The sequence below is a fragment of the Caretta caretta genome, chromosome 5 (assembly GCF_965140235.1).
Source record: "Caretta caretta isolate rCarCar2 chromosome 5, rCarCar1.hap1, whole genome shotgun sequence".
Classification (NCBI taxonomy): domain Eukaryota; kingdom Metazoa; phylum Chordata; order Testudines; family Cheloniidae; genus Caretta; species Caretta caretta.
The window spans coordinates 77,332,903-77,359,489 of record NC_134210.1 but is presented as its reverse complement, the minus strand read 5'-3'; the positions used below and the strand labels follow the sequence as shown (position 1 = coordinate 77,359,489).

General features: G+C 41.6%; 1 protein-coding gene and 1 pseudogene across 1 annotated transcript in view; one reads left to right on the top strand and one right to left on the bottom strand.

Moving 5' to 3' along the window:
- PRR16 (proline rich 16) overlaps positions 1–5,018 on the bottom strand; it is a 240,441-nt gene extending 235,423 nt beyond the window's left edge. Inside the window, exon 1 of the mRNA XM_048851262.2 lies at positions 4,611–5,018. Within this exon, the coding sequence (XP_048707219.1) occupies positions 4,611–4,769 (159 nt within the window). The 5' untranslated portion in view covers positions 4,770–5,018. The remainder of the gene's footprint in view (positions 1–4,610) is intronic.
- A 4,810-nt stretch (positions 5,019–9,828) lies between these two features.
- Positions 9,829–19,528, top strand: LOC125637393 (uncharacterized; annotated as a pseudogene).
- Positions 19,529–26,587: the final 7,059 nt, after the last annotated feature.

Below are 26,587 nucleotides of genomic sequence, written 5' to 3'. Positions count from 1 at the left end.
CATTCGCCAATTAAAAGCTCTGCAAATGTTTTTCAAATTACTTTCAGGAATCTGTTCTGGTTGATGAGTTTTTCCATCTCTATAAAAGTATTTACCAAATGATTCAATATTTAAGATTTCCCTAATGCAATCAACACAGGAGGGGGGAGCCTTTAAAATAACAATGACACTATATTACAGATACAAGACAAATCCTTCCTTCCCCACTGAACTCACAGAGAATGCAGCATTTGGGCTACAGTATGCATTCTATGTCCACAAGTACCAAACAGAAAGGAAATAATCCCTGATAATTTTTGTCCTCTTGTTTAAAAACTTAGTTAGCACATATTGTCTTATGGATTCTTATGGTACCATCACCTTAACATCTAAGTGCTTCACAGGAAAATAGACAAATTCCATCAGCAGAATAAGAACCAGTGTTAAAAATCTTTAAAAATAGACTGACATCTAGTACTCTGGATGGGCAACTTTTGAAATGGACTACATTAGGGCATATTCTTGTGGTGGTTGGTGAATATTCTGAAGAGGCCAAAAAAAATTAAACAAACAGAAACCATACAGCTCAGTTTAAACAGCATGTTCTTCCAGTACAAGACATGCTGCAATTAACACATACCCATAATAGTTTTTTCTTCTAGCAACAACACAAGGATGGCTGTTTATAGTAAGTCAATTGCATCCGTGGAAGGACTAGACGTACATCAGCTGCAACTCAGAACTGTCTCTCATACTATTCCATCCTAACAAGTCTCCCAGTCACTCCTTCACTCTCCTAAGTCTTTTGCGGCTGCCTTAGCCTAAATTTACCAATAAATCATGGTAAATTATATAAAGTTTAACTTCAGAGCCACAATAACTCCATTACAACAGATGATGTAATTTTGTCTTCTGTTTTGAAAGGAATTTTAATATCTTCAAGACTTGTGTGTCTGGATTTCACTGAAATAAATTAAGTTAAGCAAGGTTTTGCCTGTTTCTTAATTCACTGGAGTATCTCTCTCAAATGCGTTCCTTACCCAGATAAACATGTAAAGCTGTCTCAAGCAGTTGGGCTCTCAAGATGTCATATGGTAGGATCTGTAGAGGATACAGAAGGCTAACAGGTCACATCAGATAGTTTTGGCCCTACTTTTATGTTTAAAATCAACCTTTTCTAAAAAGAGAGAGAGAGAGATCAACTGCAGACTATTTGGTTCTGATTAAATACAGGACCATTATTCTGTAAATGCAGAGCTATTTAGAAAGCGGTACTATTGGACATTATTATCATTGTACTTGTTGCTACCTTGGAATGCGACAGGAGTCCTCCTCTTTCTCTGACCTTCAAGGCCATAGCTACTGAAGTGACCAGTAGGAAACATGTAGGGCAAAGAACAGATGGGAGAAGTTAATTTAAGTGGAATACTGCACAACCAAATGTAACTCTAGGATACAGGAGTAATCACATCCACTCTCCATACCCATTATTTTGAGAGCGTTCACTTCTGAAGCACTGAATCTTTCAACTCAACAATGCATTAATTATGCATGCAACTAACAGCTACCATTTAAAAAATTATATCATAAAAGATCCCAATCCTAAACAAATGTTTGAGCCAGAAACAAAAGCTGTGTTTGTCAATTTAGCAGCTGCAGATTTCCATAAAAGTACAAAAGAGATCTGACCTATCGCAATATGGTGTGCAATTTTTCTTAAAAATAAAAATAAAAGCAAAAATAGAGTAGAGTAGAAGGCAAATTCTCCGACCACCAGGATGAATCTCTTTTTCAGGAGTGAGGCACAGTATGAAGAGGAACATTAACACCACAAGAAAAGCACTATATAAAAGAGTCTGTCTGTGGCACACATGCAGTAAAAATGGAGGCTAGCCAAAACATTTCCAAAAGAACATTGTGAATTTGATTTAGAATGCAAATAGAAAAAGAAAAGATTTGTCTTACAGTTTATAGCCCTGCCAGGTTCCACAACAAAATGTACTTGGTTTTAATATTTATCATGCTTTGAAATTGTGAAAACTGTTTACTAATTCACAGTCAACATTTCACTGCCTATAAAACCAGCATTTTATGTCTGATAGTCTATAATTTAATATACAATAATAAACTGCCTGGAGTTTTATTTAATGCACGATGCTTCAAAGTCCTTCCAAATGCACAGCAATATCTATACACAACCTACATAGAGACTCTGCAAAGCCAGATTCTTAATTTACTCACTGTTCAAATAAAGTACATTACAGGATATGTTGAGAATTCTTGGGTGGATTTAGCCTATACTATAAATGTGGCAGTCACATAGCAAACTTCCACAGACTTTTCTCAAAATAGCTACAGTGCAAGATGTATTTAACTTTTATGAAGCCAATGTTTTAAGATGATATTATAGATAATTTCATATGCAACACTTATCTGTCGGTACACTGTGGTATAATGATGGCTCTTTACAAAAAAGTTACTTGAATTATTATTCACAGGTTTTAGCATAGCTTTGGAGCACTGATTAAGAAACATTGTTATAAGAAGAGGTGTTTGTATATTCTCAAACTATCCACTCTTTAACAGTGCTTCCTTTTCACGCCACAGCTTTCAAGTTACAGCCAAAAAGTACTGGAATTTTAGACGTTTGGTTTCCCTTCTAACTGGGAAAAGAAGTTCCAAACAAGCCATTCCCCCTCCCATAAGGCACAGGTAAACCCAGTTCTCTCTCTCAAAGATGCAGTCAGCCAGAACAGACATATCTGCTTAGATGAAACATGCCATAGTAAATGATGACACTTGACCTCCAACTACAGAGATCTTGTTTGCTTACTAGAGGAAAGCCAGGAGTCTGATTATATGTACAGAATGATTTACGTTCGTGGGGCAGAACACAAGGTAGGTTCTGAACAACATGTACTAGTGCAGCAACAGAAGCCAATTTATTCTAGCAACATTTTTAAATGTTGGAAGAACTGCTATTCAAGTAAGAACAAGAACCATTTTTCTGTTTTTAAAACATCTACAAAGAATACAAAACAGAGAACAGGTAGCACATCAATGGAAAATTACAGACATCTTCTAGAAAGAGTGAAAAATCTTGGATTGCGATTATTACAATCATGCTCATATAGTGATTGCATCTGTTATTAGAGGACATATATTTATATAATCTAAATGTTAACACACCACTGAATCAAAAACTGCCTCTGAAGACTGTTGACTAAACTTGTTGGAAAATATTGTTAAAATAGAAAACTAATGTTTGAGAGCAAAAAAAAAAAACACAGCCTAATACAAATGTCAAATAAAGGATTACAGGCAATGCACACAAACTTTGGACTTGAATTTCAATGCATAATCCAATCCAACCATCTGCCGACCAGTTGTGTAGCAAAATCAAGATGTGAGGCAAGCTCCGAAAAGGACAGCCAAGTTACGTTATTTTAGCTACAGTATTTTGATACTTAAGAACATCTTTGCGGTCATTACATTCTGTCTGCAGATTAACCTACAGGAGCTGACACTTGTCCCTGACCAGAGAAACATTACAATGGATTCCCAGATATCTAAAAAACAACAGATATTTTGACTAATGTACATCTCGTGATTGTGATACAAGTCTGAGAAGGAAAATGCAGACTTTGCTACAATGACCTTTATAAATGTTAGCAGGATCGCTAGAGACTTGTCCTTTCCCTTTCCCCAATAACTGGGAAAGCCTCCAGCAGATTTATAACTGAGGGAGCCCCCCGTTCCCTGTCCCCATCTTCCAGAAGCCGGAGTAATGAGAGTCAGGCAGCTCCGGGATGAATACAGGGTTACGATTGCAAAATTAACGTTGGAGCTAGAGGGAACCTTTCCCCCCCACGGAGATGCCCACTGCCCCGGCGCAGCGAAGGCCACTTCCCCAAGGCAGGAGCTGTAATAAGTTCAACAGTCCTCCCCATCTCCTGAACATAGCATCCGCCACAGCCACGCACAACCACCACCACGCCGGGAGCCAGGGCGTAAGTGGCACGTCAGCTCAGAGACGGACACAAGCCTCTCCCTCGCAGAATAGCTAAAGGTAAATCTGAATCCCCAGGGATGGAGGCGGCGGGGAGGGCTGGAAATACCTACAGACCCCTTTGCTTTAAAGCGCTGGAGAGTCATAATCCGCCCTCCCCAGAAACATAGAGAAAACCGGTGAGCGCGGCAGGGGGTGTGATGGAGACCCCTGGACGCAAGTGCCTAAGAGCCCCGCTCTCAGCCCCTGCTGGGTGGCGAACCCCACTCCAGACAGAGATTTCCCTTGAATTCATCATTCACAAAAACAACCGCGCCTTTTCCGCGCCTTCCCGTCTCCACCGCACTCTGGAGAGCCCGGGGATCCACGGCCTGGGACACACCGAGCCAGCCACCTCCACCGGGGGCTGCCCGGCTTGCGGCACCCTCGCGCGCAGGGACGAGACACTAGTTGATTTCCCCTTGGCAAAGACAAAAGTGTACCCAGCCTGTGCCCAGCCCCGTGCGCTGCTCGCGGGGCGCCCTCCGGCTCCGAAAGAGTCGGCAAGTCCGTCCTCCCTATCGGAAACGGGGGGCTGGCCCCACGCCTCTCCGGTGCAGCGCACACCCCAGCTGCCGCTCACCTCCTTGAGTTCCTTGGCCACGTCTTTCAGGTCCCCCAGGACTAATTCCAGATCCTCCACGATGATCTTGATCTGTTCCTTCACCTTGGCTTTGGAGGCTGCGGGCGGCCCCTCGGGTGGCGAGGAGGAGGCGGGGGTCCCCTTGGACTTGGCTGACATTCTTTGGGGGAGCGATGTGTGGGGAGGGGGTATGCAGGTCAGGAGAGCTGGGTAACCAGCGGGTGCCCGGCCCCGTCCCTCGGGCTCCCGGAGCTGCTGCAGCCGCTGTCTTCCTCCCCACACATTTTGGGCTCAGGGCTCCGCCGCGCACCGCTCTCCGCCGGGGGGCTGCACCGCGCTCCTGCCATCAACTCCCCGGGATCTGCACTGAGAGCGCCCGGGCTGCAGACGGGCGGGCGGTGCGCCTGCGCCTGGCTCCCTCTCTCCCTCCCTCCCGTAGGCACACGCGCACGCACAGGGCATGTCGCTCACTGAAGGGGAGAGCCAGGGTGGGGGGAAGCCGTGCGTGCGATCCCCGCTGTGCCCAGCCCGGCAGCCTGCGTGGCTCTCCTCCGACCTCCCGCCACGGGTTTAGCCTAAACCCACCATCCCCGAGCATGCACTTCAGGACTGCTCCAGTCTGCTCGGTCCAGACTTGGGGGCGGGGGTAGGTTTTTTTTACACGAACTTTCCCTTTTTCTTCTCCTCTGGGCAAACTCGCCCGGAGAAAGGGATCTGCCCGGTTCCTGCCCATTAGCCAGGGCCAGCTGATTCCCCTTTATAAGTGCAGTGGGGGAGAAGGTGCGAGTGCGTAAGAGACAGGCGAGGAGGTGCTGGTGGTGGTTACAACTCCTCTCGCGGAGGCGCTTCCTTTGCAGCGCACAGTCTCTGCTGGGAGCGCAGCCTGCCCGTGGGAATGGTGGGATCAGGATTGCAGGCGACCGGCAGTGGTGATTTCGTCTCTTTCACTCTACCCAGCGGGAGCTTCTCTGCGTTAGTACAGGGTCAGTTTTCGCTAACTCCCAGACCCAGGAAAAAACATCCTGGAAAAGCGAAGCGCTTACACGTACCGCCAGAGCCTAGCAAAACTCCCCCCGCCCGACGTAGGACGATCAGGTCTGGTTCTGCTAATTGTGGGCATGAAGCCCCCGTTCTCCTGCCCTGTAGATTTCTTGTTCTGGCTTCCGGCTCTGCAGCCCGATCTCATTTTACAAGGGAAAGACCTACAGCACCTGTAACGATGCCATCTGGCTTTCTTTTTTCTCCTAAAGGCAGCAAGGAGGCTGGAGATTTGCAAACGCCACCAAATTGGCAGGAGGGACCTCGGTCTTTATTCAGTGAGCACATGAGGAACAATAAACCTTTTTAACTCGAGAAAGAAAACCTATGCATTTCGCCAGGTACCGGGGAAAGAGGGTACACGAACGAAAATAGCCCCCGATTGCTTCAATGAAATAGGTACAGTTAAGGGCAGGGCTTTCTCCACACGTTGCTGTTTGACTTCAGCATTTAATTTGCTGGGGCTGAGGGCGAGAGATTATCAGATATTCACCTCTAGTGGTTTTTCCACTTACTGCAAGAAGACGTCATGTCCAGGCACTGAAAATTGTATTACTAATTTCTATCTTCAACTTCAGTTCAGAGGCAAACCGCCAAGCCCTGCGTCGAAGATCGGCCTGGAGGGTTACACCTGGTTTAGAAATCTTAAGTGCTTCCGTTTCTGAAGGGATTTTCTCGCAGTTTGCTGTGTTTTATCTTAGCAGCAGGAAAGAAAAGAGAAAGCGACATCGCTCAGAGCTCTTGTGTGTGCATAACATTTCAGATTTCACCCGATGCAGACAAGTGGGTAGTGAACAGTTCTGTGTCTAGAGTGGGTGTGGGGCTAGAATGAGGAATAGACACAGGCTGAATTGCAAATTCCGCTACCACTAAAGGAGAGCTAGCTGTCCTTATTCAGGGAGTTTTGTCCGTAGAATAAATCACAGGACTTGATTGAAAGGACTTATTAGTGTTGGGCAAATACTATTAAAATATGTTTTCCACAAGTATTCATTAGAATCTTTAAATAATTTCAAGGTGGCCTTGTTCACACGCATTGCATTCACTTTCCCTAAGTATTTAGGCAATCTGGTTTAAGCACACACATGCACACACACACACACTCAGACTCTAGGAAAACAATTTTAAGATTCATTTGCTGGAGCTATTCACGCTGGAAACTTGATTATTGTGCTTATCCAGTCAGCAAACAGCAAAAGATACCATACGAGTTGAGGGACTATTCACCCTTAAGGATTACACCTCGAATCTCAGATTTTGAGTTAAGAGCCACACTAAACAAATGTCATGGGAAAAAACGGCTTCCTGGTTTCCAGTGATTAACCCATTTGAGAAGTACTGCTCTATTTGTATACATTCTCTCAAGAGAAGGGGTAGCAAAATTTATCAAAACCTATTCATGTAGATTTTGTATGGCCCCACTTAGAGTAAAAAAAAAAAGTCACTGCAAAATTACTATATAGGAATAGATTGGTGGTTTATCTGTTTACTTATCTTTTCCCCCACCGTGGTTAATTCCAGATGTGTCAAAGGAGGGCATAAATTCCTTGTCACTTACCTGACATTACTAAGTTATGAAATAGCACTAGGTAGTTTCCTTGTAATTTCAGTTTCTTACAGCTGGTCCTTGTTTTACACACACAAATAATTAATTTTGTACCATTAGCAATTTTTTTCACTTCAGACCCCTCTTTGGAGTTGTAAATATATTCAGTCATAATGATTTCTTCGGGAGCTGCTTATTAAACATTTCTACTCTGAAAAGACAAAATGTTATTCCTACTTTACCTCTGTCAAACTAGTTTTAGATCATGACAGGACTTCACCCTATGAAAGTTAGCCCTCAGATAACTTGTCCAAAGACTTTTGAAGAGATAACCATAGCCAGTGATTCTGTCTCTACAATTTTATTAAACTTTTTCAAAGTATTTTAAGGTAGAGACATATGAGTTGTCCTCCAAGGAGTTGGACTAGCTTGTCCCTATTATATTGTATTCATCTAGCAGTTTATAGTTTTCCTGTAATGGTTTTCTCTGTTTTCCTGGTAAAGGGACTAAGGGTCCATGTTCTGTAATTTTGGGGATCAGTCTTAGCACCTGTTCAAAGATGTGTGTCTCTTCCAGGACATGGCTCTTTTAAAAGGATCAATTAAATATTTTTGCTAGTAGCTCTGATGCTTAGGGTTTTGTTTTGTTTGTCTGTTTTTAATTCCTTCTAAATGTCTAGATCGGGGTGGGCAAATTTTCCAGAGGGCCACATCGGGGTTGCAAAACAGTATGGAGGGCCGGGTAGGGAAGGCTGTGCTTCCCCAAACAGCTTGGCCCCTGCCCCCTATCCACCCCCTGATTGCCCCCCTCAGAACTCCCGACCCATCCAACCCTCCCTGTCCCCTATCCACACCCCCGCTCCCTGACAGGCCCCCTGGGACCGACAACCCATCCATCCCTCCCCCACTCCTTGTCCCCTGACCACCCCCTTCCAGGACCCCTGTTCCTAACTGCCTCCTCAGGACCCCACTCCCCATCCAACCCCCACCCTGCTCCCTGTCTCCTGACTGCCCCCCCGAACCTCCGCCCATCCAGCTGCCCCCCAGGATCTCCTCCCCACCCATCCCCTTACAAGGTCGCTCATAGCGGCAGGACAGCTTATTTGAAAGCCTGGGAGGTGGGCATGGCTGCGGGGGAGGGGCCAGGGGCAAGACTCCCTGGCCAGAAGCTCAGGGGCCAGGCAGGAAGGTCCTGCGGGCCGTAGTTTGCCCACCCCTGGTCTAGATGAATGTCCTCTAGTCCTAAAGTTTGTTACAGTTTAATCCCTTACACTCTTTCATCATCTCTTTGAAATCCTTTTCTAATAGTACCCCACTTTTACCTGTAAATAGGCTTGGTAGAATTAAATTATATATAAGTGATGGATAATATAGATGTTTATTTCAGTTATCAATTTGTTTTCACAGGTGTTCAAAATTATGAGTTAAACATTTTTAATCAATTTGTCACAGTTGCAATAAAGGGATCAATGGGGGGTCCCACTGATTATTTATTGACAACAGACATTGAGATTCAAAGAGTTAAAGCTTTATAATCATTAACACAAATTGTCAACATCACATGTACAGATACACAAAGTAAATAGCCTTAATTCAAACTAATAAATTCTCAAGCAGCATTTTTCTTACTTTGCCTACTTATAAGTTTGTTATCAATGGATTTTTGTTGGTTTGTGTGCGTAGGGTGAAAAATTGACATTTACTGATTTAAAAAAAGAAATCAAAGCTGACCTGTAAACCATAATGTAGAGTGGAATTCATCCATCATCTTCTGAGGAAGAAGCTCATTTCTTATTCCTCTTTGGTTTGTCACCTTTTCACCCACACAGGTTTGCACAATTGTGATAGGCCCTTGAGAAGTTACCTAGAACCAGGGATGCACAAAAAGCCACCCCGACAATATCCTCAACTCTTTGCACAGTTCACAAAAAGGCCAGTTACAATAGCAGTACTGCTAGCAGGGAGCAGGTTGGGGACGGGGCTATGTTGCAGTGGCCATGGAGCAGAGCTGCTAGGCCATAGAGAGCAATCTCTCCTCATGCACGCTGAGGGTTATGCAGCTCCACCTCAAATCCCACAGAGGATTTTGTGCAAACTGGTTCTTTTGTAAGTTTCTTAATGAATTTCTTAAAGTGGAGGGAAGAAGGTTCCTCCTGGACCAAGTTTATTTGTCTTAAAAACTTTAAATTTCCATTTACCTGGGGAAGTTCTCTGAGCAAAAACAGCAAAAAAAAAAAAGAAGTTCAAGATTCAGCACATAGATTTTTGTCCTGGCACCACTTTGTGCTTCATACCAGAAAACAATTAAATGAATACTCAATGAAGGAACATGGCACTCAGCTATACCACTGCCAGCTGTGATCCCATTAAAGCACACAAGTTAAGCAGGGTTAGGTATGATCAGTAATTGGATGGGGCACTAAAGAAGAACCAAGAGGTTGCAAGAGTTTGTTTTGATAACTCAGTTAGATGGCACTTTTCCTTTGGAGTTTGAGCTGATCCACTGTTTCAGCATTGTGCTAAGTGATAAAGGCAATTGAATAATACTAAGATTGATTAATGAATACAAGCAGCAAGTCCAATTTGCAGTTGTTTGTGAGGTCATATCCATGGTTTGAGAACATTCAGGCAGTCATGGGTATTTGTGAAAATGTTCATGGATCACGCTACACATTTTTTGCACAAATCACATGGACAATTCACATTGAAAGTGCAGTACAAGTTATTCATCAGTTAGTCATTTGCCTATTTAAAGAGAACAGCATCAAGGAGCTCATACAGTACCATGTAGGATACATGCATTCCGTAATAACCAATCATGTACTTTTTATAGTCAAAGGGAAACTGTATGGCTTATAGTTCATATGCAAACCTGTTTAGCACATGCTAATTAGAATAGTTACAAAAAACAGGAACAATTCACAAATGATTTATGAACTGACAAAAAAGATTACATCATAATGAATATCTGTCATGAATAATTGGAGAAAGTCTACTAGAAAGCCCCTGTGCTGCTGAAAGTAAAGTCTTCTAGGATAACATCAAAATCCATTTTTACATCTTATGTTCTCCTCCGCTCCCCAAAAGTATAGTGGTATCTGTCCTAATATCTTTCCAATATGGATAATTTGTGTTCTGGTTACTGAATTTCTCATATTGTTAACTGGATATGTTATTCTCTCTCAATTCTTATTCCTACATTGATATGTAGCATTGCTGATAAAGTTACAGTGGCTGTTTAAGTTCAGACCAGAGGTGGCTGCATGTTGTTAGAGGACTCAATCACACATTGGGAAAAAAATAAAAAGAATATAGTTACTCTTAAATTTACCAATTTGATTTCAACTCATTACAACAAAGCTAGCAAATAATAAAAGATTAAAGTTACCCATTTAAAAGAAAACAATCAGGGCTATGTAATTCCTGGCTTTGTGGATATACACAAGAAATTGAATAAGTTTGGGCTAAGATTGCTCAAGTGCATTTCATTTCCTATATGTGTGAAAATTATCAGTTAAGGCAACCTCACCTGTCAGTAAAGTTAATCATCACTTAAGGCACTCCACATCAGTTCACTTATTTTACTACCCAAACACATTCAGACTCTTCAGCTCCGAACAAATACCCTTTCAATTCTAATTTATAACTGGTCACACTGCTCACATCCAGTTCCACTTAAATGCACAACCCAAACTCTGACCTCAGATTTTAAGATGTGTGTCCCATGGACATTTGCATGCTGGTAAAGGATATATTGGATTATTCAGACACACAAAAAAAGCCCTCTTTCTCAATTTTTTCCCTTAAGGCTGGAAGGATGACATTGTGAGTGCGATTCTGCATAAGAACTAAAATGAGTTTGTTGTGGAGCCTGAAGGTATGGTTACACTGCAGCGGGGAGGTGTAATTTGGGTTTAATGATGTTTGGCAAGGCATGTGACTTAAGCTTAGTGTGAAAGTTAATGTTATTTTAGTCAGCAATTCCCTAGATTTAGGCCACGTATGCTTAAGTGAATTTCCTTTCAACACTGCTACTAAGTTAACAAGCTTGTGAGTGAAGGATTTCTCCATTTTTTAATGGACCAATAAAATGAAATGTCTTTCCCCCACCTACAACTCAGATTCCAGTCCCAGGAATTCTTACCTCTCCCCTGTGGTCTTGCTTTCTGTCCCCATGATTCCTACATCTCCCTTTATGAAGTTCCCCTTCAGGCCTTCCCGTCCTATTAAGTCCCCATTATTCCATTCCTGCCCTCCCTGCATCTCACTTCCATGCCCCACTTCTTGAGGCTCACCAGTAGAGTGTCACATGTCCATTATCACAAAAATAGTCTAATCCAGTGCACCTTATTAGTTCTGCTGGACTGGGATGCTTGCTGCCACAGCTTTTCTAATCACAGGGAGGCTGGAGATATTGGCATAGGGGTAGCTAAGAAAAGGGAGGCAGAGCTGGAAGACTAGCTAGTCAGAAATGCAGCATCAGCAAGCTTAAGTCCTCCTTGAAGATGTAGTTCTCAACTGGTTTCCATACTAAAACCAAAACTGTTATAGCAAACGAGCCAAACATTTTGTATTTGGGATTACACCCCGCTAGTTCTCTGTCATATGCTTTTCTGTAGGCCACACCCTGTATGAGATGTCAAGTTTGTGATGCTTGAAATTGTGGCCCAAGAGGCCATAGTATTTTATGCCAATTAAGTCCCAGTTAAGTGCCTAAGAAAACACAAATGTTTTGTGTTTTCTTAGGCACTGGGGGACTTGTTTGTGTGCATTTTCTTGTTTAATTATGGGATTTACAACTTTTCCAAGTGTAGAATGCAACACACTATTAGCTGTGGAGCTGTTAGGATTCAAGTCAGCTCCATAATTTAGCATCTCTGCTCCTAAAACACTAGAAGTAAAATACAAGTAATTAATTAGTACTGGTAACACAAGGGAGCATATTCATTTTATCACACAAATTTTAATAAGCGGCTTCTAACTTTACATGCATTGTTTTGTAAACAATCCTTTGATTTCACAAACAATAGGCTGTGGCCATGCAAGTGAGATAGCCATCTTATTACTTGGTCTGAGTGCAAAACTGCTCAATGTGCATTCACATTCATGCTTTGCATGCACAAATTATGTTTCCACTGACAAATTTAAACTTCAAAAATTTGGCCCCATACATTTTGTCCATTCTCCTTCAGTGGAGAGAGGGTAGAAGTAAAACATGATCTTTACAGCCAAACAATGCAATATTATCTTCTGATAACTTCAGAAAATAAATGAGGCAGGGCAGTGGAAGGGAGATGAAATATGGTTATTGGAGGGGGAGGGGGAAGGTTTATGTTCAGAAAAGATATTATCTTTTCAATTGTAAGCATCATGCAAAAATATTTTTAAAGACCTAGGGGGGAGAAGAGGTACAAGACGCAGTGTATTGGATCATTGCTGTGTTGGGCATATGCTAAGAAGCTACCAGGAAAAAGCTATAAAACAAATGTTTAAGCTGGCCTTCTTAAAAAAAAAAAAAAGAAAAGAAAGGGAGGGTGGGGATTGAATGGGAGGTAGTGGTTGCAAAAGCGTTTGGCAGAGCAATCTTTTCTAGATGAATCCTGAAAAAAAAATGAATCAGATTAATATTGAGTCATTTTGTATCACTGTTCAGTTTAATATATAAAATTCAATCACTGATCTTTTAATAAGTCATTACAGATGGTATATTTAAGCTTTTGTTACAAAGCTTGTGTTTGTTTACTGGTTAACTGTCAGCCAACAAATTTGTACCTCCTCTCCCCCTCACCCCCCAAGGAGCCATTGGTTGGTGTCAGATGCAAACTATTTCCTGTGAAAAAGTATCCTTTTACCACTGGTATTCACTTCAGTAGTACATTATTGCAAACATCTGGAGCAAAGCGGAAAATGCTGTCTGGATTCTTTCCAAAAGCATCTCAATCAGCACAGGCTGAGCAAAAGGATTACCTGGCTAAATAAGTAGTGTAAAAGCAGGAAGAGAGAATCTGGAAAGGTAAAACACTGAGTCATTAATAAGAGTGAAAAGGTAAACAGATAGAATTCTTTCATTTACAGGAACATAGAACATAAATCATTTATGTTCAAATCCTCTAGTTATTAATTAGAGCCTATTTCCTTTACATCATAGGCTGTAAAACCTTGTGTTACAGATTTGGACATTTGCACAACACAAGAAAATGATTCCTGAGCTGTGCAGTATCTATTGACATGATCAACCTCACCCACTTCCTCCTTACTCCCCAAGTTTAAATGACTTTAAGGCTGTGATACAAACTAACAAAGGACAGACTAGCAAATCCAATTCTAGTTATGCCATTTGCTTCCTCGGTCCGTTTAGATCATTTTTGGAACTCCCAGAAGACCAACCCATGGCTGTAAGCCTGGCAAAATGAGAATTTAGACAATTTTCTATACTAGTCCAATATTCAAACAGTGCGGGGATGGGAGTGGAGGGGAAAAAAGTGGTCCATCTTCACCAGCTGTCTTGGAAAAGAGGGATACCAGTGACTCTTATACCAGCTATGATGCACCAGACAACACTGCAGCATGAGTTTCGTTTGTCGCCTAAACATTTATTTGCCAACAGAATCCCTGTGGAACAGTTCCTGATTTTAAAGGAAGCCTTTGCAAACCTCCTGGGAAGCATGTGAAATTTGCAGCACTAAGACTCCAAAAAGAGGGCAGCCTGGCTTGATGGACTCCATCTCCTTTGTATGATATTCTTGGGACTTTGGGGATGTTCTGCAGTGAAAAGTTGACGTAGTATGCTGGGGGGAGAAATTGGAACAGATGGAAGTTTTCCATCCAAATGAAGATTCAGGACAGTTCATGCAAAAGTTTGAGTGTTTGACAAATACATTTTGGACTATTAGATTGCATTTTATCTGGACTGTTTTTTACATTGTATAAAATGGGGGGAAATGGGTCTCATGTATCCATTCTCAGGGAAGCCCCCCTACTGTTATTAACTAACAATTGTAGCTCTTTGACTTCAGTGGAGCTTTGCTGTTTTATGCTGGTTGAGGAACTAGCCCATGGCCTGCAAATGTTCTTTTTAAAGTAGAGAGATTTCTGAATTCACCAAAAACCCGCTGGATTTTTTTTTGATCCAAAATGGCCAATCCAATTTAAAAATAGTACTCCAGGTAGGACTTCAACATCATATGCTACACCAAAATAAAGTTACAACTGTATTAAACTGAAAATTGTTTTTACCAAATGGAAAGACTGGTGCAACCGTTTGTGGTGCTGCTAAATTATAACTACTGTAACAATTAGTCCAGAACACCTCTCGCAGCCAACTCGCTCAATTTATATAATTCTTTCTATAGAAGTCAAGTTTATTATTCTAAACCATTGTTTAAACCTCATATAATAGAATATCAGGGTTGGAAGGGACCTCAGGAGATCATCTACTCCAATCCCCTGCTCAAAGCAGGACCAATCCCCAACTAAATCATTCCAGCCAGGGCTCTGTCAAGCCCGACCTTAAAAACCTCTAAGGAAGGAGATTCCACCACCTCCCTATGTTACCCATTCCAGTGCTTCACCACACTCCTAGTGAAAAAGTTTTTTTTCCTAATATCCAACCTAAACCTCCTCCACTGCAACTTGAGACCATTACTTCTTGTTAAAAAAATTAAAAAAAAAACAAAAAAAAAAAAACAAGCTATATCTTCTATGCAGAAGTCAATTGTCCTGGAATGGTATGTTTTGGGTGACTCAGCTTCCTTATTCTGCAGAATGGCCAAGCCAGGCAATGAAAGAGGAAGAAGGAAAGTGAAAGATTCACTTTCTAAAGACGCTTTGGCTTGGGAGAGGATACACTGCAGAGAGCCAGGAGCCCATAAATTCTAAGTTATACTCTTCCACTGACTATTGCTTGTATTTCTGTGCACTTAAACACTTAATAGCGCAAGCATGGGTTGCCGCTGGTCTAACCACTAGCTAACCCTTCTCTCTAGGACCAGGAGTGGTATCCTGATCCCCAACATTCCACTATTGTCTAGCAAATAGTCATTTAACCCACTGACACGGTGTGTATGTCACATCCCCCCTCCTAGCTAGTCCTCAGGAGGATCACACATTCCTTTAGCTCAAATGATAGGGGTCAGTTCTGGGTTCAGAGCCTCCTAGTGAGTCATGCGGTAGGCTTCCATGGTGGCACAAGATAGAATTTGTGTGGGTTTTTTTCCTATTTTCTTTTTTAAACAAATTGGTTTATTCATTTCACACAATGAGAAAGTTAAAACCATTATAATCTGTCAGTTATGGTGCAACATACACCATGACTCAGATGTTCTGTATTTTGATCATTTGTCACACATTTAAGATACTTCTGTCAGACACTCATAGATTGGGCATTTGAGAGGGATGCTTTTATAGGCTGGAAAGAAAACAAGATACTATCAGTGTATTTTGTATCTTTAAGTAGTTGGGAGGCACTCAAATACTATGATGGTAGGAGCCATATTATTACCTGGACAAACAGACTTGCCTGGTGCATTTAGATGCTAAGTTGTAACTGCAGAAAAACCAAGTTCTGTAGCAAATGTGGTGGTTAGCTCTAGATGTGGAAAGTTCCATTTGCCAAATTCCCTGGAATGTGTCCAAAATATTAAAATATTCACTCCAACTGATGTTTTACTTATTTCTGCCACAGTTGGGAGTAGAAAGAATTCTCTATAGAATTATTAAGTTTCTTTTGATCAGACCCATTGTCAGAGACTTATTTTCTACCAGCACCATTGGATATAGCCACTTCAGTTCATGGACACTTACAATATATTTTCCTCCATCCATTTTAATTCCTTCTATAGCTGGTCTCACTTCAGATGGAATTTTCCTACTCTAGGTGGAGTAATAAACCTCAAGGTTGTGTGCCTGCACTGTCACCAATTTCAAAACACACCAGAGAGATTTTTTGCATGTTAACTTTTATTTAGTTCAGACAGGATGTCCATTTGGAAAAAAATTGTCAAAGGTATAAATTTTAATCTACTTAGCTTAGGTCACAGCAGAGATGAGACGCTCCATCTTAAACATCCTGGGTGTCAGCAAGAGCTGATGGACGGGATCAGGAAGATTAACAACAGCCTTGGGAGAAACTTTGCTGTATTCTGGATGGGATGATGGACAACACAATGAGGGTGTTGCCATCCTTTTGAAGAAGGGAGTGGAGCATTCCCTGCTTGAATGGAAGTCCATCAGCAGCAGACGTGTGAGAGCCAGACTGAAAGGAAAACATAATATCACCTTGATTCAGTGTTATGCTCCAACAAATGACAGTGATGAAGAAGTAAAGGACAAATTCTACCTTACATTACAGACGCAGATGGAGAGAGTACCACGCCACGACCTAACTATCGTCATGGGAGACCTAAATGCCAAGATCGGTAAGGACAACACAAACAACAGAGCAATGGGAAGACATGGGTGTGGCACCATGAATGAAAATGAAGAGAGGCTTCTTGATTTCTGTAATATGAATGACCTAGTCATTGGCGGAACCCTATTTCAACATAGTGAAATTAACAAGCTGACGTATTATCCAAATGGCAGAGATAAGAACCAGATTAACCATATCTGGATCAATGGCAAATGGCAACGCTCGCTGACAGATGTGAAAGTGAGAAGGGGTGCAGATGTTGGCAGTGATCACCACCTTGTGACAGCCTCCATCAAGCTGGAACTGAGAATTGTGGGTCCACCAAACAAGGAACATGGACATTATGACATTGACAAACTAAAGTACCCTGAAATACAATAAAATAAAATACCCTGAAAGCCTTCGTTCTGCAGTTAAAGAACAGGTTTCAAGCTCTTGCAAACCTTGATGAAGTGGAGGGGAATGCAGATGAGGAGATCAGCAAGAAGTGGGATAAAGTAACCAAAATTTATAAAACATTGCAGTGAAGTCTGTCTAGGCTACAAGCAGAGGAGAAGGAAGGAGTGGATTACACCCAGCACATGGAACACCATAGAAACCAGAGGAGAAGAAAAAAGTTTTAGACACAAAATCCCAGAAGCTAAAGGACAAATACCGCGAGCAGTATAGCAAGGCACACCGGGAGGTCAAACACCCTGTGAGAGTGGACAAACTGCATTATATTGATAATCTGGCAACACAAGCAGAGGATGCAGCTGCTCATGGTCAACAAGGACCGATCTACAAAATGACATGGCTTATCAGTGGCAAATGGCAGACACCAATAAACACTCTCATCAGGGACAAACAAGACCACCACCTAATAACTGAAAAAGAACAAGAAATGCTCTGGACAGAGCATTTCAAAGAACTGCTTAACAGGGACCCACCTAAAGAGGAAGCAAACATCCAGGAGGCAGAAGAAGATCTTGATATCAACACAGACACCCCAACTAAGAAAGAGATCATTCAAGCCATCAAATCCTTAAAAATCCTTAAAAATGGGAAAGCTCCTGGCAAGCATAACTTGAATGCAGAATTGTTCAAGGTAAATCTTTAAAGAAGTATGGGCTGGATGGATGCACTACAAGGTAGGTAGAAAGTTGGCTAGATTGTCGGGCTCAACAGGTAGTGATAAATGACTCCATGTCTAGTTGGCAGCCGGTATCTAGCGGAGTGCCCCAAGGGTCGGTCCTGGGGCCGGTTTTGTTCAGTATCTTCATTAATGATCTGGAGGATGGTGTGGATTGCACCCTCAGCAAGTTTGCGGATGACACTATACTGGGAAGAGTGGTAGATACGCTGGAGGGTAGGGATAGGATACAGAGGGACCTAGACAAATTGGAGGATTGGGCCAAAAGAAATCTGATGAGGTTCAACAAGGACAAGTGCAGAGTCCTGCACTTAGGACGGAAGAATCCAATGAACCGCTACAGACTAGGGACCAAATGGCTCGGCAGCAGTTCTGCAGAGAAGGACCTAGTGGTTACAGTGGACAAGAAGCTGGATATGAGTCAGCAGTGTGCCCTTGTTGCCAAGAAGGCCAATGGCATTTTGAGGTGTATAAGTAGGGGCATTGCCAGCAGATCGAGGGACGTGATCATTCCCCTCTATTCGACATTGGTGAGGCCTCATCTGGAGTACTGTGTCCAGTTTTGGGCCCCACACTACAAGAAGGATGTGGAGAAATTGGAGAGAGTCCAGCGAAGGGCAACAAAAATGATTAGGGGTCATAAGTCAAAATGACTTATGAGGAGAGACTGAGGGAACTGGGATTGTTTAGTCTACGGAAGAGAAGAATGAGGAGGGATTTGATAGCTGCTTTTAACTACCTGAAAGGTGGATCCAAAGAGGATGGATCTAGACTATTCTCAGTGATAGCAGATGACAGGACAAGGAGTAATGGTCTCAAGTTGCAGTGGGGGAGGTGTAGGTTGGATATTAGGAAAAACTTTTTCACTAGGAGGGTGGTGAAACACTGGAATGCGTTACCTAGGGAGGTGGTGGAATCCCCTTCCTTAAAAGTTTTTAAGGTCAGGCTTGACAAAGCCCTGGCTGGGATGATTTAGTTGGGATTGGTCCTGTTCTGGGCAGGGGGTTGGACTAGATGGCCTCCAGAGGTCCCTTCCAACTCTGTTATTCTATGATTCTATGAAATCCTGAGTTAGCAGCATCTATCCTGGCCCCTCTATGTACATCAGTCTGGGAAAGGAAAAACGTGCCAGATGAGTGGACCAACGGGGTTATAGTGAAGATACCAAAAGAAAGGAACTCTCAGTGATTGTAATAACCGGTGTTGGTATCACACTTTTGTCTGTGCCAAGCAAAGTATTGTGTAAGATTATAGTCCATTGTATATCAGAGGCAGTCAATAGCATTCTCAGAAAACAGCAAGTTGGTTTTAGGAAAGGGCATGGATGCACAGACCAGATCTTCACTCTACAAAACATAATAAAACAGTGCTTAGAATGGCAATGGCAACTCTACATAAATTTCATAGACTTTGAGAAGGCTTTTGATAGCATTCACAGGACCAGCCTATGGCACATTCTGCGGGCATATGGAATCCCTGTCTGTATAATCAACATAATCAAAAGCTTTTATTTCAACTTCACACGCAGTGTTGATCACAGTGAGCTCAGTTTTGAAGTCAAAACAGGAGTATATCAGGGGTGTGTCATGTCTGCAATCCTCTTCAACATTGCCATTGACTGGGAAATGCAGCGTACAACAGAATGCATGCCAAGAGGCATTAAATGGACACCCTTCTCATTGCTTGAAGATCTGGATTTTGCAGATGATCTCTCTCTCCTGTCACATACCCAACACCATATACAAGAAAAAACATCCCGCCAGCAAATTGGACCGAAAAATCAACTGCAATAAAACAGATTATATGACCTTTACTATTGCCTCACCATCACCAGTATGGATAGAGGATTATGTTCTCACCAAGTAGAAACATTCACATACTTGGGCAGTACCATCAGCCAGGGTGGTGGAACAAGCTAGGACATCCAGAACAAAATAAATAAAGCCAGGAACACCTTCAGGAGCTTAAATACAGTCTGGAAATCATCAACATACAAAACCAAAACCAAACTCAAGATTTATCAGAGCTACGTACTTTCAACATTACTTTATAGTGCAGGATGCTGGGGAATGAAAAAGTATGACATGCCCAAACTGTCTTCATTCCATACAACCTGCCTCAGAAAAATCCTCTGTATCTTTTGGTCTAGAACAATCTCAAACGAAGATCTATTGACACAGTGCAGCCAAGATGATATGAGCACCATTATTGCCAGGAGGCATTGGAGATGGATTGGCCATGTGTTTCGGATGGAAACTGATTCCATCACCAGAGTAGCAATAAGATGGACACCTGATGGCAAGCGAAAACGAGGCTGCCCGAAAACATAGCGAAGAGCTGTGGAAGCCAAACTGAAAAACCTGGGGTAGCTGGGGAACCACTGAAAGACTCGCCAGAAACAGACAGCAGTTGGAGGAGCTTCGTTGCTGCCCCAAACGCTGGATGATGATGATGATACATTTTAATCTCCTAGAGAGGCTGAATTTATACACCTAGTTAGAAAGTTTCATAACCTCACATGGTCTTTACATAAATATGTACTTGCTATCCCAATCACTGGCAACTTCTCTCCACTTTATGTTGTGAACTTGATTTTTGCATATTCTAGATCAGTTTTATTTTTGATTTTCTGATAGTATGCTGGCCTGGGTTGTTGTTTCAAGTTAATTGACAGGTTCTCCATTCAATTGGAAAGTTATTGTCCATTCTTTTTTGCCCCTCCATGTTGACCTGGAACACTGTTTCAGTTAACACAGTTTACCTCATGCTGTACTTGAATCATTTTCTGTAACTGTATACAGATTGTGTGCTTTGCACATTTTTGAAAAATGATAGTTATAGATTCTATATGTGCACCAATATACAGAACACTTATTTCTGGAATGTGCAATACCTCATCACCCACACAGCCCAGCTTTTGCTTTTTTTGCATTGCTCATTGTTTCTATTCATTTTTATGCTATGTGCTTTAAAAAAATGATTTCCTAAAGTACATTTCCAACAACTTCTTCATTTTCATGCTATTTTAATTTGTAATTTAGAAGTTTCTGCAGCTATCTCCTACTTAATTGTGACTTCAAACTGGAGATAATACCACAAACACTGGCTGAATAATAACCCCCTTAAAATGACTTTATAATGAAGACATCAATAGATCCTTAGAGTAGTACTTAAACAGCGTGTCATGCTAGATCAATTGAATTACAATCTTAAAAACGTTTCTTATCTGAATTTACTAGTTTTAAAAGTCCTGCATGGTAAGTCACAGGTTATTCATTGTCCCTAAATTAAAATATTTACAAATTACTGTAGTTAAAATAGTTATGATGGTTGAATTAAAAAAAAACCCATTCATTTAAGCATGCATTACAGATACATATTTCAAATAACAAGAACTTATTTTCTTGTCACAAAATAGTGGGTCTTAGCAATTCTAATTTTCCTAAATCACATTTAAATTGATTTGAAACTGTCTAATTTGCACAAATGAGCAATGGAAAATTAATTTAGAAACACATTTGTTTTCACATATGTTTGCAATAAAACTGTTGTTTTAAATGGCTTAATTAGAACAGTTTGTCATACTTACTGGAAACTGGCATAATGGCATCTTTTTAACCACAGAATTCAGGGTGGGAGTGAAGGGTAGAGGGGACAGAAGAGAGAGAGTGATCAAAAGATTTGTTCTTCTTTTACTAACAGTTCCAGTAAAAACTTTCTGTTCAATTTTATACATATACATCTCTCAGTGAGCATGCATTTATGTATTTATAAAGGAGAGAATTAGTCTTTGGTTGTGCCCAGTATAACACATACTGCAGGTTCATAAATTTTAAACAGGACTCTAATGATCATTCTCAGGGAGTTACCCTGATTATTTGCACAATTTCCACTGGCTAACAGGATTTACTCTATTAGCGGATAGACAGTGAGTTGGCCTGTACTTGTACCCCAACATTACCAACCAGCACACACATGCACATATTGACAAGGCAGTAAGGATATTATATTGAAGGGTTATAGTACCGTTTAGTTACCTTGAGCCTTTAGTACTGGTACATGCTAGGAGTGATCTGTAGATAGAATCTATGTGGATTTCAACATTGGATTAGCATTGAGGTAAACAAACATGGGAAGTTCAGGTAATTTCAAATAACTCTTCCCTCAGTAATCACTGGATTTGGGGCCAAGGGGAGTCTCCTTCATATGAAGAAGTAGAAGCCTGTGTTTTTTGGAGCTGAAGGAACAGGGTTCTAATGCCACATTTCAAGGTCTTTGTGTAATTTATCAAGTAAGTGTGATGGTTGTGTAATTTATCTTGTAACTGTGATGGTCTGCAGCACAGGGATACGTTACACCTCACACAAGAGGATCAAAAGTCCATCTAAAAAGCAGCATTCTGTAAAATAATGTATTAGAGAATTCCTATACTCCCATTTATTGTTTTATAACAGCATGCTATTATATTTCTAACACAACTTAGAAATATTTATTTCAAAAAGGATTTATATATATTCTTTATGGAGAATATATGAGAGTTGCCTGCAATTAAAGAATTCACAGTAAAACTGTATGCCTGAGGACTCTCTGTGTTAAAAAGACTACCTAGAACTGGATTTCTGTATCTTTTCAAAATGGTCTGCAAGTTCATATTCAGCCTTTGGCATAAAATATTTCAATAGAACACTGGGCCATGGTCAGAGAAAGTTGCACTTTTAGGAAAGTGTTCAGGCACCCGTTGTGGAAGTGGCTGAAAGGCTGTAAATTATTGTGAACAACCATGGAATCAGAAATAAGTGGAATTCTAGATTTAAGTGCATCTGTATAGGAAGCTAAGAAACTCACTTAGCGTTTCAGAAATATAACACACAAGGCACCAAATTAATCTCAGGCTATACAAACCCCCAGGAAGAGGCTGAAGCTATCACAGTAGCCAAGTTTTTGGCTATTTGCTGTGTGTAAATATTATTTTTAAACTATTTATTTAGATTCCAGAGATAACAGATGAAAGTCAAATGTTTGGATCAATGAAGGATAGGCAAAGGAGAACAAAAGTACAAAGAATGTGTAAATTTACACAAACTGCTACCACATCAGAAAAATCCAGAAGCACGATGGAGAGCTAATCGTATATGGGAACAGAATGTACACATAGATAATATCCAAATAATATTTATTTATTGGGTCTCCTGATTGCTTGAGAATGGTTGTCTTGTGTCTGTGTAATACATTAATAGAAAGCAGAGGTATAAAATAATTGGATCCATTTTCTTATAATCTGTGATCTTTTCATAAGTACTTGCCAAATCAAACACTCTTTTCCAGGAAAACATTCCTTTCTGTTTTCAAACTTTTCATATTGAGCTGTAACCTCACAGCTAACAAAAAAAAGTGTGAAATTATTCTAGCATTTTTAGTAGGTAGGGCTCTTTCATCAGTGGGGTGAGAAGTATCAGCTAACATGTAAAGGACAAATTAGTATGAATTTCAGAACTTCAGGACCCAGAACTCTGTCATCTTCAAGGAATGCCAAGAAAGAAAATAATCCCTCTTATATAGTCTTCAGCAAGCCTCCAAACTTTTGTGATTTTAAGGCTAGAACCATTGATGGACTCTCTACTTGCTGATTACTCACTTCGATGGAGGCACAAAAGAGGTGACCAGTCTTCACCAAGACGTCTAGTTTTAAAAAAAAAAAGTTGCCTCTCTCTTTTCACGTGTCATAACTTTGCATTGTGTGTATTACTGACAGGAAACCTTTGAACTTGAGAACCTGCAGCATGGAAAATATTAAGGAAAGTTAAAATATTGAAATTCTAGGTGTTTTTTTAAAAAAAGATTTACTGGGCATGAATCATATCCATCACTTGTCTTAGTTGCTTTGATGATGTATTTGATTTATATGATTTGTGCCATGGAAAGCAGCTCCAGGCACCATACAAGTGTCCCCTTGATGGGTTGGATAAAACCAACAAATCGCTACATGCCAATGAAGAATGTCACTATCCCTGCTGGAAGACGGTTTATATGACAGAAGGGTTTATAAATCATAACAGCAGGGTTCTGAAAGCCAAAGCATCCGATCTTATTGGTGCTCCAGTACCATGTTGACTCAAGGGGGAAAAAGAAACTGAACAGACTAGAAACACAAAATGGCTTCAAAAAGAGAGACTTTTACAGCAATGGCTGACTAGTGATGGACCAAAGGAGAAGTCCATTAGGACCTCAGAGTATAGCAGTTAATGGTTCTCTGACAAAGCTTGCTGATGTGAGGGAGATGATTTGGAAGTGTATACTTCAGCTGGTCCATTTCTGAAGAGGATTTTGTTTGGTTGTGACGGATTATGTTTATTTCTCCATTTTATAAATTAGAATCAGAGAGCAAACATTTTGAAAGGAAATGTTTTCTAAAAATGTTCTGGCTCTGTGAAATCAGATTTGAGCATAAAAATCTGTTTTGCAGTTTCAAAGGCAGTAGCATAGTCGGGGTGAAAGCAGCCAGCCCAAAGCCTGAGGCAGTAATGTAACATCAGCTGATTTCATGCCAGGGAGTGTTGAATCCACAAGAGAGGACTATTGGTTGAGCATGTGATAGCAGTTCCAAGGCCAGACCTGTGACTATCATAAATATGGAGATAGAAGTGGAGGTTCTCAAAAGAAGAGCAATAATATAGTATAGTGAGAAATTATTACTGATCTTACAGCAGCATCCAGACTTCTGTCAGGATTGGGGACAAACTGTGCAAAGCTGTAATGCGGCTTGCCCCCCGTCCCCCATTCTTGATTACCACAGAAACTGCTCAGATTCTCCTCTTTTAGTGTCCACACCATATTAGTTTATTCAAGTCCCCTCCACCAACACCTGCACAGTCAAGTCTGACACCTATGACCCTATTATCTTCAGCCCTTTTTTCCCCGCTCCCAGGGCCCTGATGAACAGATCTTCTTCAGTCTGGGCATAGCTAGCCTTGTTTACACCCTGACCCCAAGTAACAATTCCTTCCCACCTTTTATCAACCTAATCATCTGATGGGCCATTTAGTTCCTTAACTCACCCAGCTTCCCTTCCAACTAGCTCATTCCTCCCTATTTCCTCAGCCAGCCATGATTGGGGAAACTAATTGAGGCTACAGTGATCAGAGTGCTGAGCTATCTATTAGGTATCAGCACTGTGTCACTCATCTCCCCTGCTTACCTAAGAGCAAGATTCCCCACCCCCACCCCATCCTTGTAGGAGGCACTTGTCTCTTCACATTGCTGTTTGCCCCTAGCGTGGTCTTATAGGCTACCTTTTCCGGGTCCTTCCAGTCTCCACCCTCTGAAATCACATCCCCATAATTCAGTCTCAGCCCACAGATTTTGCACCATGGGCAGCCTATAGGCCTACTCTCCTTGTCTTCTTCCTCCTTGTGTTGAGGTAGGGCCTGCTGTTGTCCCCCATTCTCCTCCTTACCTTAAGGCCTCTGGTTCTCCTAGTCCCATGGTCTAGCCTTTGGGTAATGGCATTTCTCCTGTCACCCTTCCTGTGATGCAGATTCGCAGGGCTGTTCAATTCCTAGGACTGAGTGTGGGCTGCTCTTCTTTCCCAAGCCTAGTTCTACCTTTTCTTTTTCCTCATGCTATTTTTCTGGCCAGTTCTATTTTCCTCCTGGGTTGTATCTAGGGTGGTCTGATTCTGCTGACTCAGGCCCTTCTTCCTCTTTCCTCATTTGGCCTTTTTTACCCATGTAGGGCTCCAGCCACCAGCTTTCTTTCTATACAGGAAGGGGCTCCAGTCCGTACCCACTATGACTAGTTGGGGTAACCTCTCTACTACCTGTACCTGCTTCCACCTAACTTCTGCCCTGGGAGCCTCCAATGGCGCTTCACTAAATCCCACTGGATCAATGAGCATCCCAAGGAAGTGTCCACAACTCTTCTTGGGCACCTCCTTCCCATCTTAATAGCAACTGTCATCAATATAAAGGGAAGGGTAACCACCTTTCTGTATACAGAACTATAAAATCTCTCCTGGCCAGAGGCAAAGTCCTTTCACCAGTAAAGGGTTAAGAAGCTAAGATATCCTTGCTGGCACCTGACCAAAATGACCAACGAGCAGACAAGATACTTTCAAAGCTGGAGGTGGGGGGGGGGACAAAGGGTCTGTCTGTCTGCGTGAAGCTTTTGCCAGGAACAGATCAGGAATGCTCTTCAGAACTCCTGTAAAAAGTTAGTAAGCAATCTAGCTAGAAATGCATTAGATTTCCTTTTGTTAAATGGCTGGTAAAATAGGTTGTGCTGAATGGAATGTATATTCCTGCTTTTGTGTCTTTTTGTAACTTAAGGTTTTGTCTAGAGGGATTCTTTATGTTTTGAATCTGATTACCCTGTAAGGTATTTACCATCCTGATTTTACAGAAGTGATTCTTTTACTTTTTCTTTAATTAAAGTTCTTCTTTTAAGATCCTGATTGCTTTTTCCTTGTTCTTAAGATCCAAGGGTTTGGGTCTGTGTTCACCTATGCAAATTGGTGAGGATTTTTATCAAGCCTTCCCCAGGAAAGGGGGTGTAGGGCTTGGGGGGATATTTTGGGGGGAAGACGTCTTCAAGTGGGCTCTTTCCCTGTTCTTTGTTTAAACACGCTTGGTGGTGGCAGCATAGGATTCAAGGACAAGGCAAAGTTTATACCTTGAGAAAGTTTTTAACCTAAGCTGGTAAGAATAAGCTTAGGGGGTCTTTCATGCAGGTCCCCACATCTGTACCCTAGAGTTCAGAGTGGGGAAGGAACCTTGACAGCAACGGTAGGTGCTTTCCTTTTTATCTCATCCCTGAGAGTCCCAGTCCATCTGCAGAATTTTGCAAGTCTGCATTCC